The sequence below is a fragment of the Vigna unguiculata genome, chromosome 10 (genome assembly GCF_037176805.1).
Source record: "Vigna unguiculata cultivar grain cowpea cultivar isolate G323 ecotype 2 chromosome 10, ASM3717680v1, whole genome shotgun sequence".
Taxonomy (NCBI): Eukaryota; Viridiplantae; Streptophyta; class Magnoliopsida; order Fabales; family Fabaceae; genus Vigna; species Vigna unguiculata.
In genome coordinates this window covers 42,759,247-42,779,627 of record NC_140801.1, presented here as the reverse complement: position 1 = coordinate 42,779,627, position 20,381 = coordinate 42,759,247, and the positions used below count along the sequence as shown (strand labels likewise).

Genomic DNA, 20,381 nt, shown 5'->3' with positions numbered 1-20,381 from the left:
TATTGGGACTAGAAACTGTTCAAGCTCCACCAAATTGATTTATCATCAAAATTGAATAACGAAATTATGTTTTTTTATGTATTTCAGAACCAAATGGAAGTAGTTCTACATTGAATGACAAAGGAGGCTCAACGAGATGAAGCAAGGCCTTGGAAAGATTATTACAATCTTAGAAAATATGTGATTGTGACATGATGGGGAAATTTAGGAACTTTTAGAAAGTTCTAGGATTAGGATTACGATAACAACTTCAAATGTAGAATTGTATTGTTTAACAATTACTTTCAAATTATCTTTTTTGTTTTTGGATTTTTGAATTCTTGAGTACCTTGCGATTTGTTGATCAATCAAAGAAAAAAAGGATGTTTATTAATTTTTTGTACAATTTTCATAATATTTTGCATATTTTAAATTAATATTAAAAATAAATTTTATTGAATTACAAAAAAGTATAAATATAGGTAGAAAATAATAAATAATTAAATATTAAAATTATGAAAATTGATAATAATGCAGTTTATCTGAGAATTAATTATAATATTGACAGTTAAAATGTCATAATACAATGATAATAATGTCAGTTCCAAGCGTCGTTTTTTCTATTGAATTTGTTTTCTAGTAAAAATATTACGTCTGTTTTAATTGACGTTATTTGCCCTTTTAAATTGTCACTTTGTATATAGTATAAAATGATGGTTCTTGCGGCGGTTCATCTTAAACCGCCATATTATACTTTGTGACGGCAAGAATTACGACATTTTTGGAAATCGTCACTCAAGTAAAAAACGACGGTTAAAAATGACGTAAATTACAAAAATAACTGTCGATATTTACATATTTTTTTGTAGTGTAGGCCTCTAGATTAAACAGTTTTTGGTAACAAATAAATCTAAAGAGCTAAACGAATATATTTATGAAGGAAACAGTTTTAGGTCACATATAGAACAAGAACAAAGTGCTTAGAAATATTAGGAGTGCAACATGGATCTAGTCTGTTGGGCCGACCCGTAGTGGCCCGACCTGCAGAAGCCTGTAGCCTGCACAGGCTGGCCCGTGACCCGCATGAAAAAAAAAAGGTACACTTGTACAGTTATTTTTTTTTCTGAACTCTTGCATTAACATTTCAAATTCTTGTATGACTGGAAAAGTCAAGTATTATGTATTTTTTAGTGTGCTTAAATTTGAAGAATACATAGTGTATGTCAAAGTACGAAATGAATATGATGAAAATGTTAAATTATCAATTTATCATCCAACTCCCCAAAGTCTTTGCTTAATTGTGTGAACTTGTTAAATTTTTTAATTTTTTAACATTGAAAGTTTTATCATAAGAATTTAAAAAAAAAACAAAACAAAAAACCGGATTGGTCCGTAGGTCCGCGGGCCTACACTTATACGGGACAGGCCAAACTTTTCAGTCCGCGTTAAAAATACGGGGCGGGACGACCAGCACACATTGTGTAGTCTAAGTGCGGGTCGGACCTAAATAGGCTGGGACGGCACGTGTTGCCATATATATATATATATATATATATATATATATATATACGGACATTGTACTTTTCCTTTGAATCAAATATATTCTACTGTTTCATTTTATTTCATTATACTATTTTGTTCTACGATTATATAATTACCTATCCATTTCTTTATTACGTTTGTAATATGTTCTGTTTTGATTTTGTAGAGTGCGAAGCTCAAGGGTGATATTTTTATATAGGTTGGGGAAACCTACTACCTCCTCTTAATATATTTGTTACTGCCAATATAAGAAGAACGTACAAGAAGAAAAATAGTCACTTCTAATACAAACATTAAAAATTAAAAATATAATTGACTGAAACAAATAACTATTTTGTTGTATGAGCTAAAACTTAAAAGTCATAATGTTTTAAACCATAATAAAAATATTCTTTAACCACTATTTATAATACCATTTAATATTCTCCTGAACTACTCTCAATTGACCTGGATTTGTTGCTTTGAGAATATGTTGTCATCTAACATGCTTATGCCTCTATATATGGTGTTGTTATTCAATTATTAGATTCATAGCATGTTTTCTTTCCACCTTAGGTCATAGGAAACAATGGTGTCCCCAGTTACACTTCTTTGCTATTCTCTTCCCATACTTTTGTTATTCTTCTTCCAATTTTGCAGATCCTTCAAGAAACCATCCCTTCCACCTGGTCCTAGAGGCCTTCCCATAATAGGGAACCTTCATCAGCTGAATAAGACTGATCTTTCTTTGCAGCTATGGCAACTCTCAAAGAAATATGGACCTATATTTTCACTTCAATTAGGTTTAAGACCGGCCATTGTTGTTTCCTCACCTAAATTGGCCCAAGAGTTATGGAAAGATCATGACCATGTGGTCAGTGACAGACCTAAATTAGTTGGCCAGCAGAAACTGTCCTACAATGGGTTAGAGATGATATTTGCCCCATATGGTGAGTTTTGGAGAGAAATTAGAAAAACCTGTGTTACCCATGTCCTTAGCTCCACTCGTGTCTCAGGGTTTTCCTCAATAAGACAGTTTGAGGTCAAACAACTGATAATAAAAAAAATCTGGGCATGTCTCGTCTTCCAAGCCTACAAATTTGAACGAAGTGCTGATGTGTCTTTCAAGCACTATCATATGTAGAATTGCCTATGGGAGAAGCTATGAAGACGAAGGAACAGAAAGGAGCAGGTTCCATGGACTACTCAACGAGTGTCAAGCCATGTGGGGGACCTTCTTTTTCTCAGACTATATTCCTTTTTCAGGTTGGATCGATAAACTGAGGGGACTGCATACACGTCTTGAACGTACTTTCAAGGAGTTCGATAAGTTCTTCCAAGAAGTGATTGATGAACACATGGATCCTAATAGAAACACCCCAGAGAATGAAGACATAATAGATGTCTTGCTCCAACTCAAGAAGCAGCGTTCGTTTTGTGTAGATCTCACAAACGATCACATCAAAGCTGTGCTCATGGTTTGGAGTTCTTGTCCTCTCTTTCTCATTTCATTTCTGATTCATCATTTTGAAATCCCAGAAGTTGATAAATAGTGTTTCTTATGCCAGATCTATTTTGGACCAAACAACAATTGATGATTTATTTCTGCAGGATATGCTTGTAGCAGGAACGGATGCAACTGCAGCGACATTAGTCGGGGCTATGACTGCACTACTACAAAATCCAAGAGTAATGAAGAGAGTTCAAGAAGAAATTAGGACTTTAGGAGGTAAAAGAGAGTTTCTAAATGAAGATGAAGTTGCAAAGTTTCCTTATTTGAGGGCTGTGATAAAAGAGACACTGAGACTTCATCTACCAGCACCATTACTTGTGCAAAGAGAGACAAATGAAGCGTGTATGATAGATGGTTACGAAATTCCAGCGAAGACAATAGTGTATGTGAATGCTTGGGCTATACATAGAGACCCTGAGGCTTGGAAAGACCCACATGAGTTTATACCTGAGAGATTCTTAGACAGTAGCATAGATTCTGGGGGGCAAGATTTTGAGTTAATTCCATTTGGTGCTGGTCGTAGAATTTGCCCAGGAAGGCCTACTGCAATTGCTTCATTGGATCTCATTATTGCTAATCTTCTGAACTCGTTTGATTGGGAATTGCCATTTGGAATGGACAAAGAAGACATCGATACTGAAGTGTTGCCAGGACTTGCTCAACACAAAAAGAATCATCTCTATGTTTTAGCCAAGTTTCCAATCTAAAAGTTTTAATATATATATATATATATATATATATATATATATATATATATATATATATATATATATATATATATATATATATATATATATATATATATATATATATATATATATATATATATATGTGTGTGTGTGTGTGTGTGTAAGATAGATGAATAAGGGCATGTTCATGTTAGATGGAATGTATAAGGACTTTGAAAACTTAGTGGACTGTATTTTACTCTTTTCATTATTTCCTTTCCTAGGCCTTGTATGTATATCCTTATAGAATTACTTTAACATATTACATTTTCAAACGTCACATAAATTTAAGAATTTAGTTTGATGTTATATAACGTTAAATGTGTATTTCTGGGAATCTCATATTAAAATAGGTTCCTTTATTTGAGACACTTCGAATATATATACCATCTAAAGTTTATAATTGAAAGGACAAATTATTCTCTATTACATTTTAATCTTTATATTTAAATATAATTTATTTTAGTCCTTATATATTTAGTATGGATTGTAAGAGATTAAATGCCATTCAAAATTATATTTATAGGATTAAAATGAATAAGTATAAACGCATAAAATAAATTTTGAATAATTATAAGAACTAACCAAATAATTAAACTTAATTATTGGTGGAGATTCCACTTTAACTAGTTATATATATATATATATATATATATATATATATATATATATATATATATATATATATATATATATATATATATATATATATATATATATATGTATATATATGTATATATATAATTTAAAAAGATTTCAAAAATATTTGGAGGGCATGGCCCCTCCCTGCTCTTGTAATCGGCCACTGCGAACATGTGAATACGAATGCATTATTTTCTCTTCTTTGATCCCAGTGACCCATAGTCATTCCCTAGATTGAGTTTTCTAGACTAATAGTCCAGGTCTTTACAATGAAACATAGAAACACTAAAGGAGTGCAGATGTATCACAGGCAACGCCATTGCTTGATCGAGTCCCGCTACCATTGTTGGAAGTGCGCCGCAACTGTAGGAGGTGCTCTGCCGCTGTTGAAGGTGGAAGAAATGCAGGGATTGGACACAACCCGACGCATGGGAAAGTAGAAAAAGGTATAACTGTAATTTCATCATGCAGATAGAGAAAGGGAGGTGCAGTAAGCAGCATCCCATAAATATTATATTCGAAAGTTGCATAATTTGGAAAGAGATTTCAGAAGAAGATTATATAAAGGGTAGGTTTCTATTGGCACCTATTCCATTGTTAATTTCACCCTCTCTTATCCCTCACTTTGAGCCCACTATCCAAAAGCCCACATCTTATTTCTAGTATCTCTACCCTTGTATAAAATACATACATCAAATAAAAAATTACTAATTAAATTCAAACTTAACGTATATTAAATTTACTTTCTAATTATAAATTTATTTAATTCACTCATTTATTGCATAAATAAAACTTCTAAGATAATATTTAAAACTTTAAGCATCTTATAAATTAATTTATTATTTAATTTATGTCAACATATACGAATTAAAAAAGATATTTTAACCATGAAAAAATAAAATCTACTTAATAAATGAGCAATCATGTAATATTCTTACTAAGAAATAAAAAATCAATATACTTGCTAAATATGTTGAATTAAATGAATAGTATATATCATTTTCTTTTCACCGGCGTCATAGATAAGAAATATTTTTTTTTTGTGTCTTTCATAAATACATTTTAAAAACATTTTTTTTTCATAATAAGAAAATTATGATGCATAAATATAATGCACGACATACGACATGTTCATTTTAAAAATAATATATATATATATATATATATATATATATATATTAAAAAATATATAAAAAAAATTAAAAACACGAAAAATATATTATGATTATTGTTTGAATACAAACTAAAATCAAATGGTAAACATTGTCAATATAAAAATTGATAAATTATTGTTTTTATAAAAGTATTATTGATTTATATATTAGGTATTTATAAAGTGTAATGTCCTATTTAATAAATAAACGTAATTAAATGAAACATCACACAGAATAATAATATAAAGAGCATTATTATGGAGTGGAAATGTCACTCCTTACACGTATCCATAATACTTGGAAAGGAAAACTAAGACACACTACGATGTCATTACAAAACAGGATGAAAAAGTATCCAAAGTATGTTCAAGGAACAGGATAATACATAGGCCACAACCCTCAAAGAAGACTCAGAGTAAGAGGATCCGACCCAAAATAAACTACGTAGCGGAATTTTTATCACCCTGATGACCACGAGGAGTCCCCACATCTGCTCACATCAATAAATGGATGATCATTGCAAAAGGAGAAAACCACACACAAGACACGCAAACAAATAGAAAGGGTAAGCTAGAGTGAAAAAGGTTTATCATACAATTTAAAAGTCAAAAAACATAAATCAACCCAACATGTAATAGCCGACAATTTAAGACTCTAAGACTCAATTATCCGGATACATATAATCAGTCGGATTCACTGCATGCTTGCACTTGTGGTGGCCTCTACTGCTCTGCAGAGCCATTGCCAATGGGTTTCACCCTACCACGCACAATGTTAGCCTTCAAACATCTAAGGCCATTATCCTGCCAAAGACTAAGGCCTCCTACTACTCTTACCACTTGAGTCACGTACGCTCTACGTGAGACTAACTGACTCTTTAGAGTTTCAGGATGCAATCCTTACTAAATTATATAATGAGGCACCACCACGAAACCTTCGTAGAATTACGTCCTAACCATGAGCTTCCACCAAAAAGGGTCATGGAATTACATCCTGACCATGAGGCACCACCATGAGATCTCATCATGAGATTCATGGAATTACATCTTGACTATGAGGCACCACCATGAGCTTTCACCAAGAGGGTCATGGAATTACGTCCTAAACCATACCAAAATCATGTTTCACCAACCAAATATAAAGTTATAATGCATACCAATCTCATACCAATATTTATAGCCAACCATCCAATCAGGTTCCATACGAAAGATCATACCAATACATCAATTCTAGCCCATAAACCATTTAACACATGCATATTCACCCAATTCATGAGAGTAACTCAATCATACATATGACCACTAACCAAAAACAGAGGAAAGAACAGCCATAGAGCAAATCCATGTACCAGTCTCGCTCAAGCCATTGGCCCTCGCTCAGGCAAAAGGGGTATTTCGCTCAAGATACAGGCCCTCGCTTAGGCGAGATTGCCAACAGAGAGCTTTACAGGATTTCACGAGTTCTCGCTTGGGCGAGCCCTCCTCACCTGAGCGAGACCACCCTCGCCCAAAGGTGAGGTTCCTCGCCTGAACTAACACTGCAGCGAAATGCACCAGGCTCCCATGAGTTCTCGCTTAGGCGAGCCCCTCTCGCCTGAGCGAGATAGTACCTCACTTAAAACGAAGGATCTCCGCCTGAGAGAGAGTTCGAGCAGGAACCAGGGTGAAGTTCTGCTATTCTCGCATAGGCGAGACAAGCTCGCTTAGGCGAAAGTATCAGATCTCATCACTGTTCAAGCACAGATTAACATACTTTTCATACCAAACTACATTTTCCAGGCATTTCATACAACCATTTTTCGGGTTACTACTATGGACACAAAATAAAACTGAAATAGGCAAGATATAGTAAAATGCATGTGAACCCTAGCTTCCCTTACCTTAATAGAAGCTACTGCGAGGGGTGTAAACACAAGCAGAAGGCTCACAGCTCCAAGAACAATTTTGTGAGCTGGAAACACTAACACCAGAGCAAAGACGGGTTACTACGGTGATCCCTAGTTGGAACCACGAAAATCAAGTTGTAGAAGAAAGAGTATGAGATGAAAAACAACTTACGTGGAACAGAAAATGGGGTTGAGCTAACTTGAAGACGAAAGAATAAAGTGACTGTTTTTGTAAAGTGGCAGAATGGAAAGCGAATGGACAGAAAAGGGGGCCTTGGATACCCTATGGGCCAGCCCTTAGGCCCAACAGATCAAGGTAGGCCCTTAAACTTTAGGGCAAAATTTAAGTGGGCCTTACATAAAGTATTTTAAAATATCGGATATAAATAAATATCGAACATGTATAACATAAATTGAAATATTGATGCATCATAAATTGAAGTATTGGTGCATTATAGGAGGGTCATATTTGAATAACAAAGATTTTGTTTACTAATATAAGATTAAGAAAACTGAGAGAAGAGAACGAAGATGTGTGAGAAAAATAATCGGATCTCACATTATAATTTATATAAAAATTTATCTACAAATTAAAATTAATTTAATTTATGTAGCTTAAAATTTAAAATAAACATGTTTCATTTAAAAAAAAAATGTATATTTACAATCATTCTTTTATTTGTTTTTCGGGTACGAATAATATGTTCTGAGATAGCTTTACATAAAACAAGGTTAAACATAAATGTAAGCTAGAACAACTCGTCATATCTATTTTTACTTGACTTGGGCATGTATTCAAAACTGAGTCAATTAAAAAAAAAAAATCGATTTCAAAAATTGAAATCAATTAAAACTGAACTCTTTGGATGTTTTAGATTTACTTTTCTTGCATATAATGCTTCGCTTTAAGAATTAGAAAACGAATGACACAAAACTTTATTTTATTTAAATATATATGTGGTCATCGATTGAATCAATAAATATGGAGCACTTAGAGAATCAATATATATGCAGATTTTAGTATATATTTAAGAGTTATGGTCCTCCAAAATTTTTAAATTTTTTTAAAAGATATATCCCAAATTTTTTATTTTTTTAAAATATATTATTTTAAAATATAAAAGGAGTATATAATATATATTATATTGATATAGAAATTAAATTACATAGACTTTTATTATTTTATAAAATATAATATTTAATATTATAAAGCTTAACATTAAATATAATAAAGAGGAAAAAATTTTATGGACATATTTTTTATATTCTTTCTGATTATTTATTACGTCTCTCACATATTATAATCATTTTTCATTTTTCATTTTTTATGTTTTTTTTTTATTTTTTATTTTTTGTTTTTAAAAAAGAAGTTAAATACAAATTCATTTTTTCTACTCTCATATTTTATGTGTTCTTCTTCATTTTTATAAGATAAAAAGATAATTTTCTCTTATCTCTTGATAGTGAAATATTAGATAGTGAAATATTAGTTTAATAGTTAATATTTTTTTCATCTCATAAATTTTTTGTATATTTATATTTTTATGAATATAGAAGAAAAAGTTATATAATATATGTTTTTTCATAACCATTTTTTAGTTTTTGCTTGATTATCATACAATATTTTAGTAGTTACGTCTCTCAATTTTTTATTAAATATTGATAAATTATTTTTAGTCTTAATTTTTTTTCAAATAAGTATATTGATGAAAAATAAAATAATAGATTCTCAAATATGAGAGTATCCAATGAATAAAAAGTGAAATAGATGAAATTAGAAAAATTTATTTAAAATGAATTATATATCAAATACAACTTAAAAACTGTTATTTTCTAAGAAGAAATTCAATTCTTAATTATATATATATTTTTTAAATTAATAACAATAATTAAATACATAAATTTTGAATAAATTATTTTGGCTCCCTCAAAGTTTTTGCTGAAGATCCGCCAATATATATATATATATATATATATATATATATATATATATATATATATATATATTTTAAATTTTAAAATTTTTTGTAATATTTTAAATTATAGGTAGTATATTTTAAAAACTAATGCAAATTAAATTGTGTCTTTTTATTGTTTTATAAAGTAAAATATTTAATGTTAATAGAAAATAAAATATAAAATATAATATAATAAAGAATAAAAATATTTACGTTTAATTACTCTTTATGTTTATCCATAAATGTCAAGTTGATCATCTAATTTTTTTTAGTCTCAATTTTGTTCTGATTTTTTAAAAAACTTATACAATTTGGTTTTTTTTCGTTAAATTTTTGAAACAAATCAATTATTTATCATTAAAATTGACATTGGATTATGTTAATTACACCAAGTAAGCATTTCCTTATTAACAACTTTAATTTTGATGAAAAATCATTGATTCACTTCAATAAATTTAATGAAAAGGACTAGATTGAATCAATTTTTCAAAAGTTGTGACAAAATTGAGAATAAAAAACTAAAGGACCAACTTAACATTTTTGGACGAAAATCGTGACCGAAAGAGTAATTAAACTAAATATTTATTAAGATTTTTTATTTTCTTTTTCATTATTTTTTAGTTTTTCACAAATTTTACTCATATCTCACTCTTATAATTTTCTTTTTGTTTTTGAAAGAGAAGGAAGTTAGAAACAAACAGGTTACTTTTGTTCTCATTTTTTTCATTTGTTCTATTTCTTTCTTGAAGAAAAAAAAAAGATAATTCTCTCTTCTCTCACTTGATAACAAAATATTAGTTTAATAGTTAATATTATTTTTTATCTCATCAACCTTTTGTACATTCATTTTTTATGAATATAAGAAAAAAATAATGTATTATGTTTTTTCGTAACTAAGTTTTAATTGTGACTTGATTATAATATATTTTTCTTTTAATAACTATATCTCAATTTTTTATTATACTATGATAAATTATTTTTTAATATTATTTTAAAAAAATAGGTATATTGATGAAGAATAAAGGAATAAATTCAATGTTTATGAGTGATAAAAAAGAAGCTATTGAATATGAAAACAAAATAATTCTACTTCTTTACCTATTTTGAAGCAGATTCTACTTCTTTACATATTTTAAAACATGAAAGCATTGTAGTGATCATCAAATTAAATAATCTAATTGTTACTTAGAGGGCCTCCAATCTAATGATGGTGAGACAGGTACTACTATATGCTCAAAATGTATTACTTTAAACATATAAGAATATTCGTTCCAAAAATTATTTCAAAATATGAAAACATATTAAAGAATATATATATATATATATATATATATATATATATATATATATATATATATATATATATTAGGATGAAATTTTTAAAAACAATTTAAAATTTATATTCTACAATGTATATTTTCAAATATACAATTCAGAATGTATGTTATTCTAGAAATTAAATTATTTTTAAATATATTTTAGATTGTATAATTTGAAAGATATTTTTAACTCCATAAATATCTTTTAAATTATATAATTAATAATATATAATTGTACTTTTCAAAAAGTTGTACTCCTAAATTTTATCATCTCTGTATTTTATCATCTTTGGGGATGAAAATGCTTAACTTCAGTTGTTTTATTTTTTTTCTATCTTTTTTATTTATATGACAAGGCATGTCAATCATGAGCGAAAAAATATATCAACGTATCATTTAAGTGCGTAGTTGAACATAACTTGAAAGAGGCTGTAATAATGAAAATTACTTTAATAGAAGTTAATCAACAAAAAAAAAAAAGATAGAATTCAAGAAAGTACTACTAAGATTCCTTTAAGGGTGAATAAAACAGCATTCATATTTATGGGATGCTGAAATTACTTTAGTAGAAGTTGAGAAAAAACTTTCCTTTAGATTGTCCTTGAAGTATGGCGGTGTTGTTTATCCTCGTGGAGGTATAGGCTAATCAGGGTGATCCACGCATGGGAGAGGGACACTTGTCACCTCAGGGTTTTTCATCATTAAATATATAACGAAAAAGTACTCCCATTAAAGAAAGAACGGAACATCGATAAAAAATATTTTTATGTTAATATGAAAATAATGAAAGAAAGAATGACATAATAATTAGTGTTGATTTGTACGTTTGGGTTGATATGTGTATCCTACCAACAGCACCTGAGACATGTTATTGGAAACACTTTTTGTTTGGCTCAAGAGAGTATGAAAAGTTAATTGGAGCATATGTTTGGAACATCTTGGTCTGTTTTTGATAGAAGGAAAGTGGTGGTTAAAAGTGTTTCCTTTGGGTGGGTTTTGTCTGAGATAAGAAATATATGAGAGTCCTTTTCACAGTGTCCCAACCGTCCATAAAAGTTATAAATTAATACGTCAGGTCTCTCTCGTTTATAAGAGTGATGATGTGATTTGTTATAAGAAATAAACCTTAATAATTAGATGATAAAATGACATTAAAGAGATATAAGAATGGTAATACAAGATCATAACAAAGCAAAAGAAAGAAAAGACAGAGAGACAGTGGAGAAGGAAAAGAAGACAGACAAAGAAGAACTTGTGATTGCTAATCTTCTTTGTTCTTTTGATTGGAAATTGCCTCCAGGAATGGTAAGGGAAGACATTGATCTTGAAGTCTTTCCAGGAATTACCCAACACAAGAAGAATCATCTTTGTCTTTGTGTTAAGACTAGAATTATCACATAACTTTGTTGCAAGAACGTGTCACAAACATAATTAGAATTGTATCATCTTTTATTTTGGTTTAAGTTATTGTAGGAATCTTGATGTAGTTTTAATGTGTAAACTATAGTTTTTGATGAATACCTCTATAAACAGATATTATGTAATTCTTGATGATCTTCGTATATCCTTATGAAAATAAAAGATATATTAAGATATACTCATATACTTTAATAAGTTATTAGAATCATTGAGATTTCACGTAAATATTACATACCACATATATTATGTGGTCAAGGTAAGTTTTGTAAAAGTATATTGTATTTAATTTTTTTTAATATGGATATATATTAATAAGAATATTTATTGGATTTATTGTGCAAGTATCAAACTACTTACAAATGTTTAATAATTATGGTTTTTATAAAACAATAAAAAATATTTTAATTTTCAAAAATAATAAAATATGGTTACGTACTATCTAAAATTAATTAAAACTATATAAACGTGATTATAAACCATAAAACAAGTTACATATATTTTTCTTTTGGTTCTAGATTGAGAAGTCGAAAGAGTGATATTTTGTTGTGTTTTGTTTTTCTATTTATTTTTTATATAGGAGTTGGAATAATCTCATTAATTATCTCTTGTTAATATATATTATTATCGATAAAAGGAAAAGTTACATCTATATTATTTCTCTTTAATTCAATGTAATTTTTACAAATAAGTATAAATTATACAAATCATCTTACGCACCTATAAAATATGCACGTATATTGATTTTCAAAATTAAATTCAAAATTTGATCAATCCAACTTTATTTTTTCCAATTTTTAATTTATTTGAAATCTCAGTTTATATTAATCTTTTTGGTTTTCCAGAATATTTTCGTTTTTTTTATTAAATGGAATAGGTTAGACAACTTCCACATATATATCACTTTATCTTTATTTTATGTCCACCTCTCTTTTCTTTCTTATCCCTCGATTAGTCACCATTATAATTTTCTTCTTCTTTAGTTCATAAGGTATTTTGGAGAGTTGGACCAGGAATTAAATGCTTATACACCAATAATTAAAGATAAGATTTTCAACTCTGTTTTTCCACATTGTTGTTAATACCACTTGTTGCATGTCATATTTTTCAGTGTGTTTTTTCTTTCATTCATTGTCTCTAAAACATCCACCACTCAGAGTGTGACCTCTAAGATACATAATAAAATAAGAAAATTTAAAAATAAATATAATCAGGCAACTTTAATAAAATTAAAAAAATTAAAACAAAACTAGAATAAATAAGCATCATTCTCACCATAATCAGAAGAGCATCATCATGTATAATAAAGATAAAAGGACAAAAGTTTAAGTTTCATCATAATTATGTATAATAAAGATAAACAAACAAAAGCTCAAGTTTCATCATTATGAGATCATTGAATGGTGATAAATTTCTAAAAAAGAAAGAAGAAATATTTGATGATAATTGACAAAAGAGTATCATAAAAGCTAAAAAATGAAGATAGTTGGTTGGTTCATAATGATATTTGTTGTGAGTCAAAGTCTTCCTTTATTTTTGTGTTTCTTTTATCCCTACTGTCCACCTTGTAGCCACCCGCTTCTGCCTCTTTTCTTTTATTGTTGTTGATGGCTTCGATATTATCGTGTGTTTTAATATTTTAAATTATTTTGTTGCTTTGAACTTTTATTTGTAATTTAAGTTAATTTAATATTAGATTGATTTTTAACTGATTTTAGTGACAAAAAATTGATATTAGTTTAAAAAATAAAAAATTATTGTTTACTAAAATAGTCACTATTATAAATAAAAAATTATAATTAATCATTAATTAAGTAGAGACTAATTTAGAAACTAAGTCATTTTGGTAGTTAAAACCTAAATAATTAATTTTAAGTGATCAATTTCCTTTAGTAGTCAAGATCAGGATAGCTAATTTTAAAGATCAATTTAGTGATTAATTATATTTTTTTATTTTTAATAGTGATTATTTTAATAATCAATAATTTTTTACTTTATGAATTGGTCACTATAGTGACTAACAATTTTTAGTCACTAAAATTAGTTACTAATAAAACATTTTTTTGTAATGTTTTAAATTAAGTTATATTATGCTGTATTAAAGTTTAGAATTTAAATTCTAATGTATTATTATGTAGGCTTTAGAATTTAAATTATATTTATTTTGTTATATTAGATTTGTGAATTTTGGACTTTTGTTTTTTTTAACGGCAAATTGGACTTTAAGTTATTATGTTAGATTATAGTTAGAATTTAAATTACGTTGTGTTAAGATATGGATTTAAAACATTTAGAATTCCGATGTTAATTTATTTAACTGTGTTAAAAGTTTAATATATGGTTTAATGCTCTTATTCATACTCTTCGAATATTATGTTGAGCATATTAGCGTTGGGATTGAGGTGTATGACCCTCGACAAATTCTATTCTTTATTGATCTATGTGTAATGAGAGAGTCTCAAGTTTTTTTATAAGATAACATACATTTATGTAGTACCCTTGTAATTTAAAATTTTCTTGCTATTTACTTTATATGACATAATTGTATTAAATCCTGAATTTCTTGGTTGCACAATTTGAAAAAATTAGTCAATTTTTAATAATCTTTTAATACTCTAAAATTTTGGTTTATAAAATTGGTATAAGAATTGGACTTTAAGTTTAATTCAACTTCACAAAACTAATTTGTAAGGTGAGGTTTGCGCCCACTTATACATTTTAAATTAATGGACCTTATTAACATCACAAAATTGATTTAAGATGATATTTGCACCCGCTTATATATCATAAATTGACTTTATCTATAGTTAATATAAAACTTGTAATAACATTATATGTTGATCTTTAATACATGATTAACGACAGTAATAATGAATCAACTCTTTTAAACATAGTAAATAATGAATAAACACTAATAACTTTTTATTTTATAAATTGATATCTAAATTAATGATTATAATAACTAATAATTTTTATTTATTAAAATTGGTTATTAATAAAGTTTTTTTTTTATAGTATAAGAACGATTATATCAACGACGACAAACTAAAAAACTCACTTGGCCAAAAAATTCTATTAAAAAGAATTATTATCTGTGAGTCTAATTTAACTTTGTTTTAGTTTTTTTTTATCTTTTTAAATTTATATGATAAGACATGTCAATCGTGAGTGAAAAAAGATATGAAGTGGGAAAAAAAGAGTTGAAGAAAGTTCTATTAAGATTCCTTTAAGGGTGAAGAAGACAGCACCTTGTATTTATTAGGGTTGTGAAAATTACTTAACATGTGTGCCTTCAAGTATGGTGCTGTTGCTTATCTCCGTGAATAATTAGAGTCATCCACGTACGCAAGTTGCGTACACCATATTATTTATATGAACTATTATATATATATATATATATATATATATATATATATATATATATATATATATATATATTTATACAATTTATATATTCATTTTAAAGATGATTTTAATCAACAATTATATTAATTTAATTAAAACATTATACTGGTTCAAAAAATAATATAATTAACATAATATTTCAACTGAGACATTTAATAAAAAAATTGAATAATTTATTTAACTACTGATATTTATATATTAATGATTGATTTTTCATATTATTCGATTCTTTATGATTAAGACAATTTCACAAATTTTTGAAAATTATGTAATATTTAAATAAGTTATTTTAATTAATAATTATATTAATTTAGTGAAAAGGTTGTAGTAGTTTAATCGATATGCTGTGGTTAAAAAAATAAATAAATGACAGGTAAAGGTATAAAATGAGTGTACATACACGACATGAAAGTGTAGGTTTATCATCTTAAGAAAGTGTAGGTTTATCGTTTTTGGAGAAAGAAAGGAACATCGATAAAAAACCATTTTATATTAATATGAAAAATAAAAAAAGAAAGAATGACATAATAATTAGATTAGGGTTGCTTACCTTGACGTTTGGGTAGATATGTGCTTCCTACCAACAACACCTGAGGCATATTATTGTTGTTTGGGTCTGAAGAGAGTATGAAAAGTTAATTGGAGCATATGGTTGGAACATATTGGTCCATTTTTGATAGAAAAAGTGTTTTCTTTGGGTGGGTTCTGTCTAAAACAAGAAATACATACGAGAGTCCTTTTCATACGTAAAAGTTAAAAATGAATACGTCAGGGGTCTGTCTGGTTTATAAGAGTGATGATGTGATTTGTTATGAGAAATTACAGTAATAATTAGATGATAAAATGACATTGATTAAGATATAAGAATGGTAATACAAGAAGAGTACAAAGCAAAAGAAAGAAAAGACAAATATTAAAGAGACAGTGAAGGAGGAAAAGAAGACAGAGAGAGAGAGAGAGACAAAGGGCCCTTATTTACCTACGTTGTGGTTGTGGTGGTAAGACTGGGCAGGAAGAAGAAGGAAGAAGCAAACAGTAGTACGTAGGAACTATGAACGAAAAGAAAGTTTTAGATTACACGTTTGGGAAGAATATGGAGAGGATTCCTCTTGTGCACAGTGAGTCCAGGATCTGTCAAAACATCCAAGTCATCTGGTTTCATTCCATTTGGCAGTTCCCAATCGAAGGAGTTCAGAAGATTCGCAAGAATGAGATCCAACGACGCAATCGCCATAGGCATCCCAGGGCAAACCCTTCGCCCAGAACCAAAGGGAAGAAACTCGTAATCTGTCCCTCTGAATGTTATGTTGCTATCCATGAACCTCTCCGGATAATACTCAAATGGGTTCTTCCAGTTGTTTTCGTCCTTATGGATGGCCCAGGCATTCACGTACAATGTTGTCTTTGCAGGAATTTCGTAACCTCCTATGACGCAGTCCTCGTTTGTTTCTCTCTGCACCAGAATTGGCCCCGGTGGATAGTATCTGAATGTCTCTTTTATCACCGCCCTCAGATACGGCAGATTCTGAACATCTTCATCGTCCAGAAATTCTTTTCCGTTTGCCTTACCCCTTATTTCATCTTGAAGTTTCTTCATCACTCTCGGATTCTTTAGTAGGGCTGTCATATTCCACACCAAGGAGGCCGAGCTTGAATCTGTTGATGCTAGAAGCAAGTCCTGAACACACGACATGACATAAAGTTAGTTAGTTAGTTAGTTATATTTGGTGAGTTACGGAAATAGTACGCATGCATCCATGTTGTATATTGTTAGGGAAATAATAAATGAGAAGAAGACAAAGGAAACAAACCATGAGGATGGCCTTGACGACGTCGTCTGTGAGTTCGATGGAACTGGTACGCTGCTTCTGAAGTTGAAGAATGATATCGGTGATGTCTTGGTTCTCAGGAGAGACGACTCTCTTGGGATCAAGGTGTTCATCGATGGCGTCCTGGAAGAAGGAATCAACCTCCTGGAAAATGGCACGAAGACGAGCCTTCTTTCCGGTGACAGTATCGATCCAACCCAAGGAGGGAATGAAATCAGAGAAAAAGAAGGCAACCATCATCTCTTGGCAGCCTTTGAGTAGGGAATAGAATCTACTCCCATCGGCTTCGTTATCTTCGTAGCTTCTCCCAAACAGAATTCTACATATGATAGTGCTTGTAAGAGAAATGGTGGCTTCTGTGAAGTTGTAAAGCTTTCCGGATGAAGCGTTTCTGGATATTCTTTTCATCATATCCTTCAACTCACTGTGTCTGATGGGTGAAAATGTTGAGACCTGTTTCTGGCTGAGGACATTGAGGACGCAAATCTTTCTGATCTCTCTCCAGAACTCACCGTATGGAGAGAAGATAACATCGTAGCCTTTGAAGAAGAGGGTTTGTTGGCCAAGTAGTTTAGGTCGTCCACAGCACTCGAGGTCACGGTCTTTCAACACCTCTCTGGCCAATTCAGATGTACAAACAGCAATGGCTTTCCTTGATCCAAATCTAAGGGAAACGATGGGTCCGTATTTCTTTGACAGTTCCCACAGTTGCAGATGAAGAGTGGTACTGTCCACTGAGAGAAGGTTCCCTACTATGGGAAGCCCTCTTGGACCAGGTGGAAACTTTGAGTTCTTCCCCTTCCGGTTTTGGAAAAAGATTAACAGAAGAAGAGGAAGAAAGAGGCATGCAACTGTTACAAGTGGTGAAACCATTCTGAGAGACCAAAAGGTGCAAGACCAAAGAGGTGCAAGACCAAGAGGTGCAAGAAAACTGGTCTGGAAGTAAAACACTCCTTCCTCACCCTTATATCATGCTTCACACCCCCTTGCCCCTACAAGATGACAAACCATCATTAAATGTTTTCATAATATTAAAATTGTTCTGTAAAAATAAATAATTGTCCATGCACAATTATGCATGCATGGACCAACCCCGTTCTGTTATGTTCTGTTCTGTTATTTCCAACTACTGCGTCTCAACATCACTCATTCACTTTAATTCAATTTTACTTATCTTGCCCTCTCCTCTGTGTACCAACCTCTTCACACCAACAAAAACATCTCCTCCATGTGAGTTACGTTCATTTCTATTTTTATCTTTTATATAATATATCTTTTTTAATTATTTATTCTTCACTTTCTCACGTGTTAATAAAACTGGGGACCACCCCAACTACCAGAACGGAGCTTCACCTCCATGCGTTGCATTTCCAACGCAATAATTCAGTAACCACGGTACAAGAGGTGAAAAAAATAAATAAAATGAGTGGCTCTCCTCCTTCTTGTAATACTCGGAATCTGTTGTCTAGTTGATTATGATTCTTTATTTTTTTTTTTACATGTTTAATTAAATGAAATAATGAAAAGAAAAAAAAGTGTCAAAAAAGAAAAAATATTTTAAAAATTATGTATTTTTTTTTATTGGAGATAGTTTTCTCCTATCAAAGTAGTTCAATATATCATAATTATCAAGAATTGTTTGTTTATTTTAATCAATTGATTTTATGAGAATTTTCATGTTTAATAATCGATTAAAAAAAAAAAAAACTACTCTCTCCATGATAAGTTTAATCATTTTGTACAGAGATTAAATGAGTGGCTCTTATTCTTGTTATCAGACTCTATCGTTTAGTATATTATGATTCTATATTTTTGGACATTTTTACTTAAATGAAATATAGAGGGCGAGTTAAATGGAAAATCAGAAAAAATAAGTTGTCGAACAACAAAATAGGCAATGCAAATTTAAAACGTCTAATTTGTATAGAAAAATATTTTAAAAGTAATGTTACTTAATTTATTTGATAGGAGATAGTATTTACTTTATCTAACAATTCATTTTATGAAACTGGTATTTCTTTTAAATAATTAAGATTGAAATATTTTATTTTTAATATAATAAAAAAATAATTATATTTTAAAAACCTAATTATGTTAATAATTTTGTTAGAACTGTAAAGCCCACTTCCTACTCTGTCTCCTCAAACAAAAACATCTCACTTTCTTTTTTCCCTTTTCTGAAACAGAAGCTGAGCTAAGACAGTTGCGAAACCCTCCTCCGAATTAGCGGAACTTTCCTTCCTCACGTAAGTTGAACACCAAAAACTTTGTGTTTTCCCTTCCTTTTAGGTTTGGTTGTGTTGGTTCAACTTTGGAGCCTTCTTTAGAGCCTCACTTCGTCTACCTATGCTAGGGTTTCAAATGTTGTTCGAAATGTATGATTGTTTGTGGTTCTAAATTGTGTTTTAACTGTTGAATGATGTGTGTGATCGTATGGAAGTGAACTTTATGTTGTTTGGCATTGCTTTTCTGGTGTGCATATGTGAACAGGTGAGAAATCTGCTATTCTCGCCCAAGCGAGCTGCTCTCGCCCAAGCGAGTTGCTCTTGCCTAAGAGAGAGTAGTAAAAATTCACCTCTGCCTCTGCTCGAGCTGTCGCTCAGGCGAGGAGCTTCAATTTTGAGCGAAGAGCAATCTTGTTCGAGCTCTCACTCAGGCGAGAATATCTAGCTTAAGTGATAGAACCTCTGTCGCTTAAGCAAAGACTTTTAGCTTAAGCGAGACTAGTGTAGGTAATGCAAGCAACCAGTGAATCCAATTTCACCACACATATCCAGATAATTAAGTTAGAGGGTCTGTTATATTAGCTATCACATGTTACTTGTGTTTAATGATTTTCTTGCTCATTTATATGTTAAAATCATCTTCATTAGCCTACCCTTTCTCTCTATGTCTGTTTCTTGTTTTGTTTTCCTTTTTGCAGTGATCACCAATGTTGGTCTAAGCAGATGTGGAGACTCCTGGTGATCATGAGGATGGTGGAGATGCAGTTGTTTAGATTAGGCTTTATCTAATTAAAGTAATTCAACATA

General features: G+C 30.0%; 2 protein-coding genes across 2 annotated transcripts; one reads left to right on the top strand and one right to left on the bottom strand.

The window, feature by feature from the left end:
• Positions 1-2,102: 2,102 nt before the first annotated feature.
• LOC114166643 (cytochrome P450 83B1-like) lies at positions 2,103-3,744 on the top strand. The gene is made up of 2 exons (XM_028051397.2): positions 2,103-2,978; positions 3,112-3,744. The coding sequence occupies exons 1-2, from the start codon at positions 2,616-2,618 to the stop codon at positions 3,718-3,720; spliced, it is 972 nt and encodes a 323-aa protein (XP_027907198.2). The 5' UTR covers positions 2,103-2,615; the 3' UTR covers positions 3,721-3,744.
• A 12,607-nt stretch (positions 3,745-16,351) lies between these two features.
• LOC114165962 (cytochrome P450 83B1-like) lies at positions 16,352-18,279 on the bottom strand. The gene is made up of 2 exons (XM_028050609.2): positions 17,332-18,279; positions 16,352-17,198 (listed from the first exon to the last, which is right to left on the bottom strand). Exons 1-2 carry the CDS (start codon positions 18,220-18,222, stop codon positions 16,590-16,592), a joined length of 1,500 nt encoding a protein of 499 aa, XP_027906410.1. The 5' UTR covers positions 18,223-18,279; the 3' UTR covers positions 16,352-16,589.
• Positions 18,280-20,381: the final 2,102 nt, after the last annotated feature.

Bases quoted from the DNA above. Each gene is read 5' to 3' on its own strand.
- LOC114165962 (XM_028050609.2), bottom strand. From the start codon at position 18,222: ATGGTTTCACCACTTGTAACAGTTGCATGCCTCTTTCTTCCTCTTCTT. The intron at 17,199-17,331 runs GTTTGTTTCCTT...TCGTGTGTTCAG, and splicing joins TCGTCAAGGCCATCCTCATG to GACTTGCTTCTAGCATCAAC.
- LOC114166643 (XM_028051397.2), top strand. From the start codon at position 2,616: ATGTGTCTTTCAAGCACTATCATATGTAGAATTGCCTATGGGAGAAGC. The intron at 2,979-3,111 runs GTTTGGAGTTCT...TTATTTCTGCAG, and splicing joins ACATCAAAGCTGTGCTCATG to GATATGCTTGTAGCAGGAAC.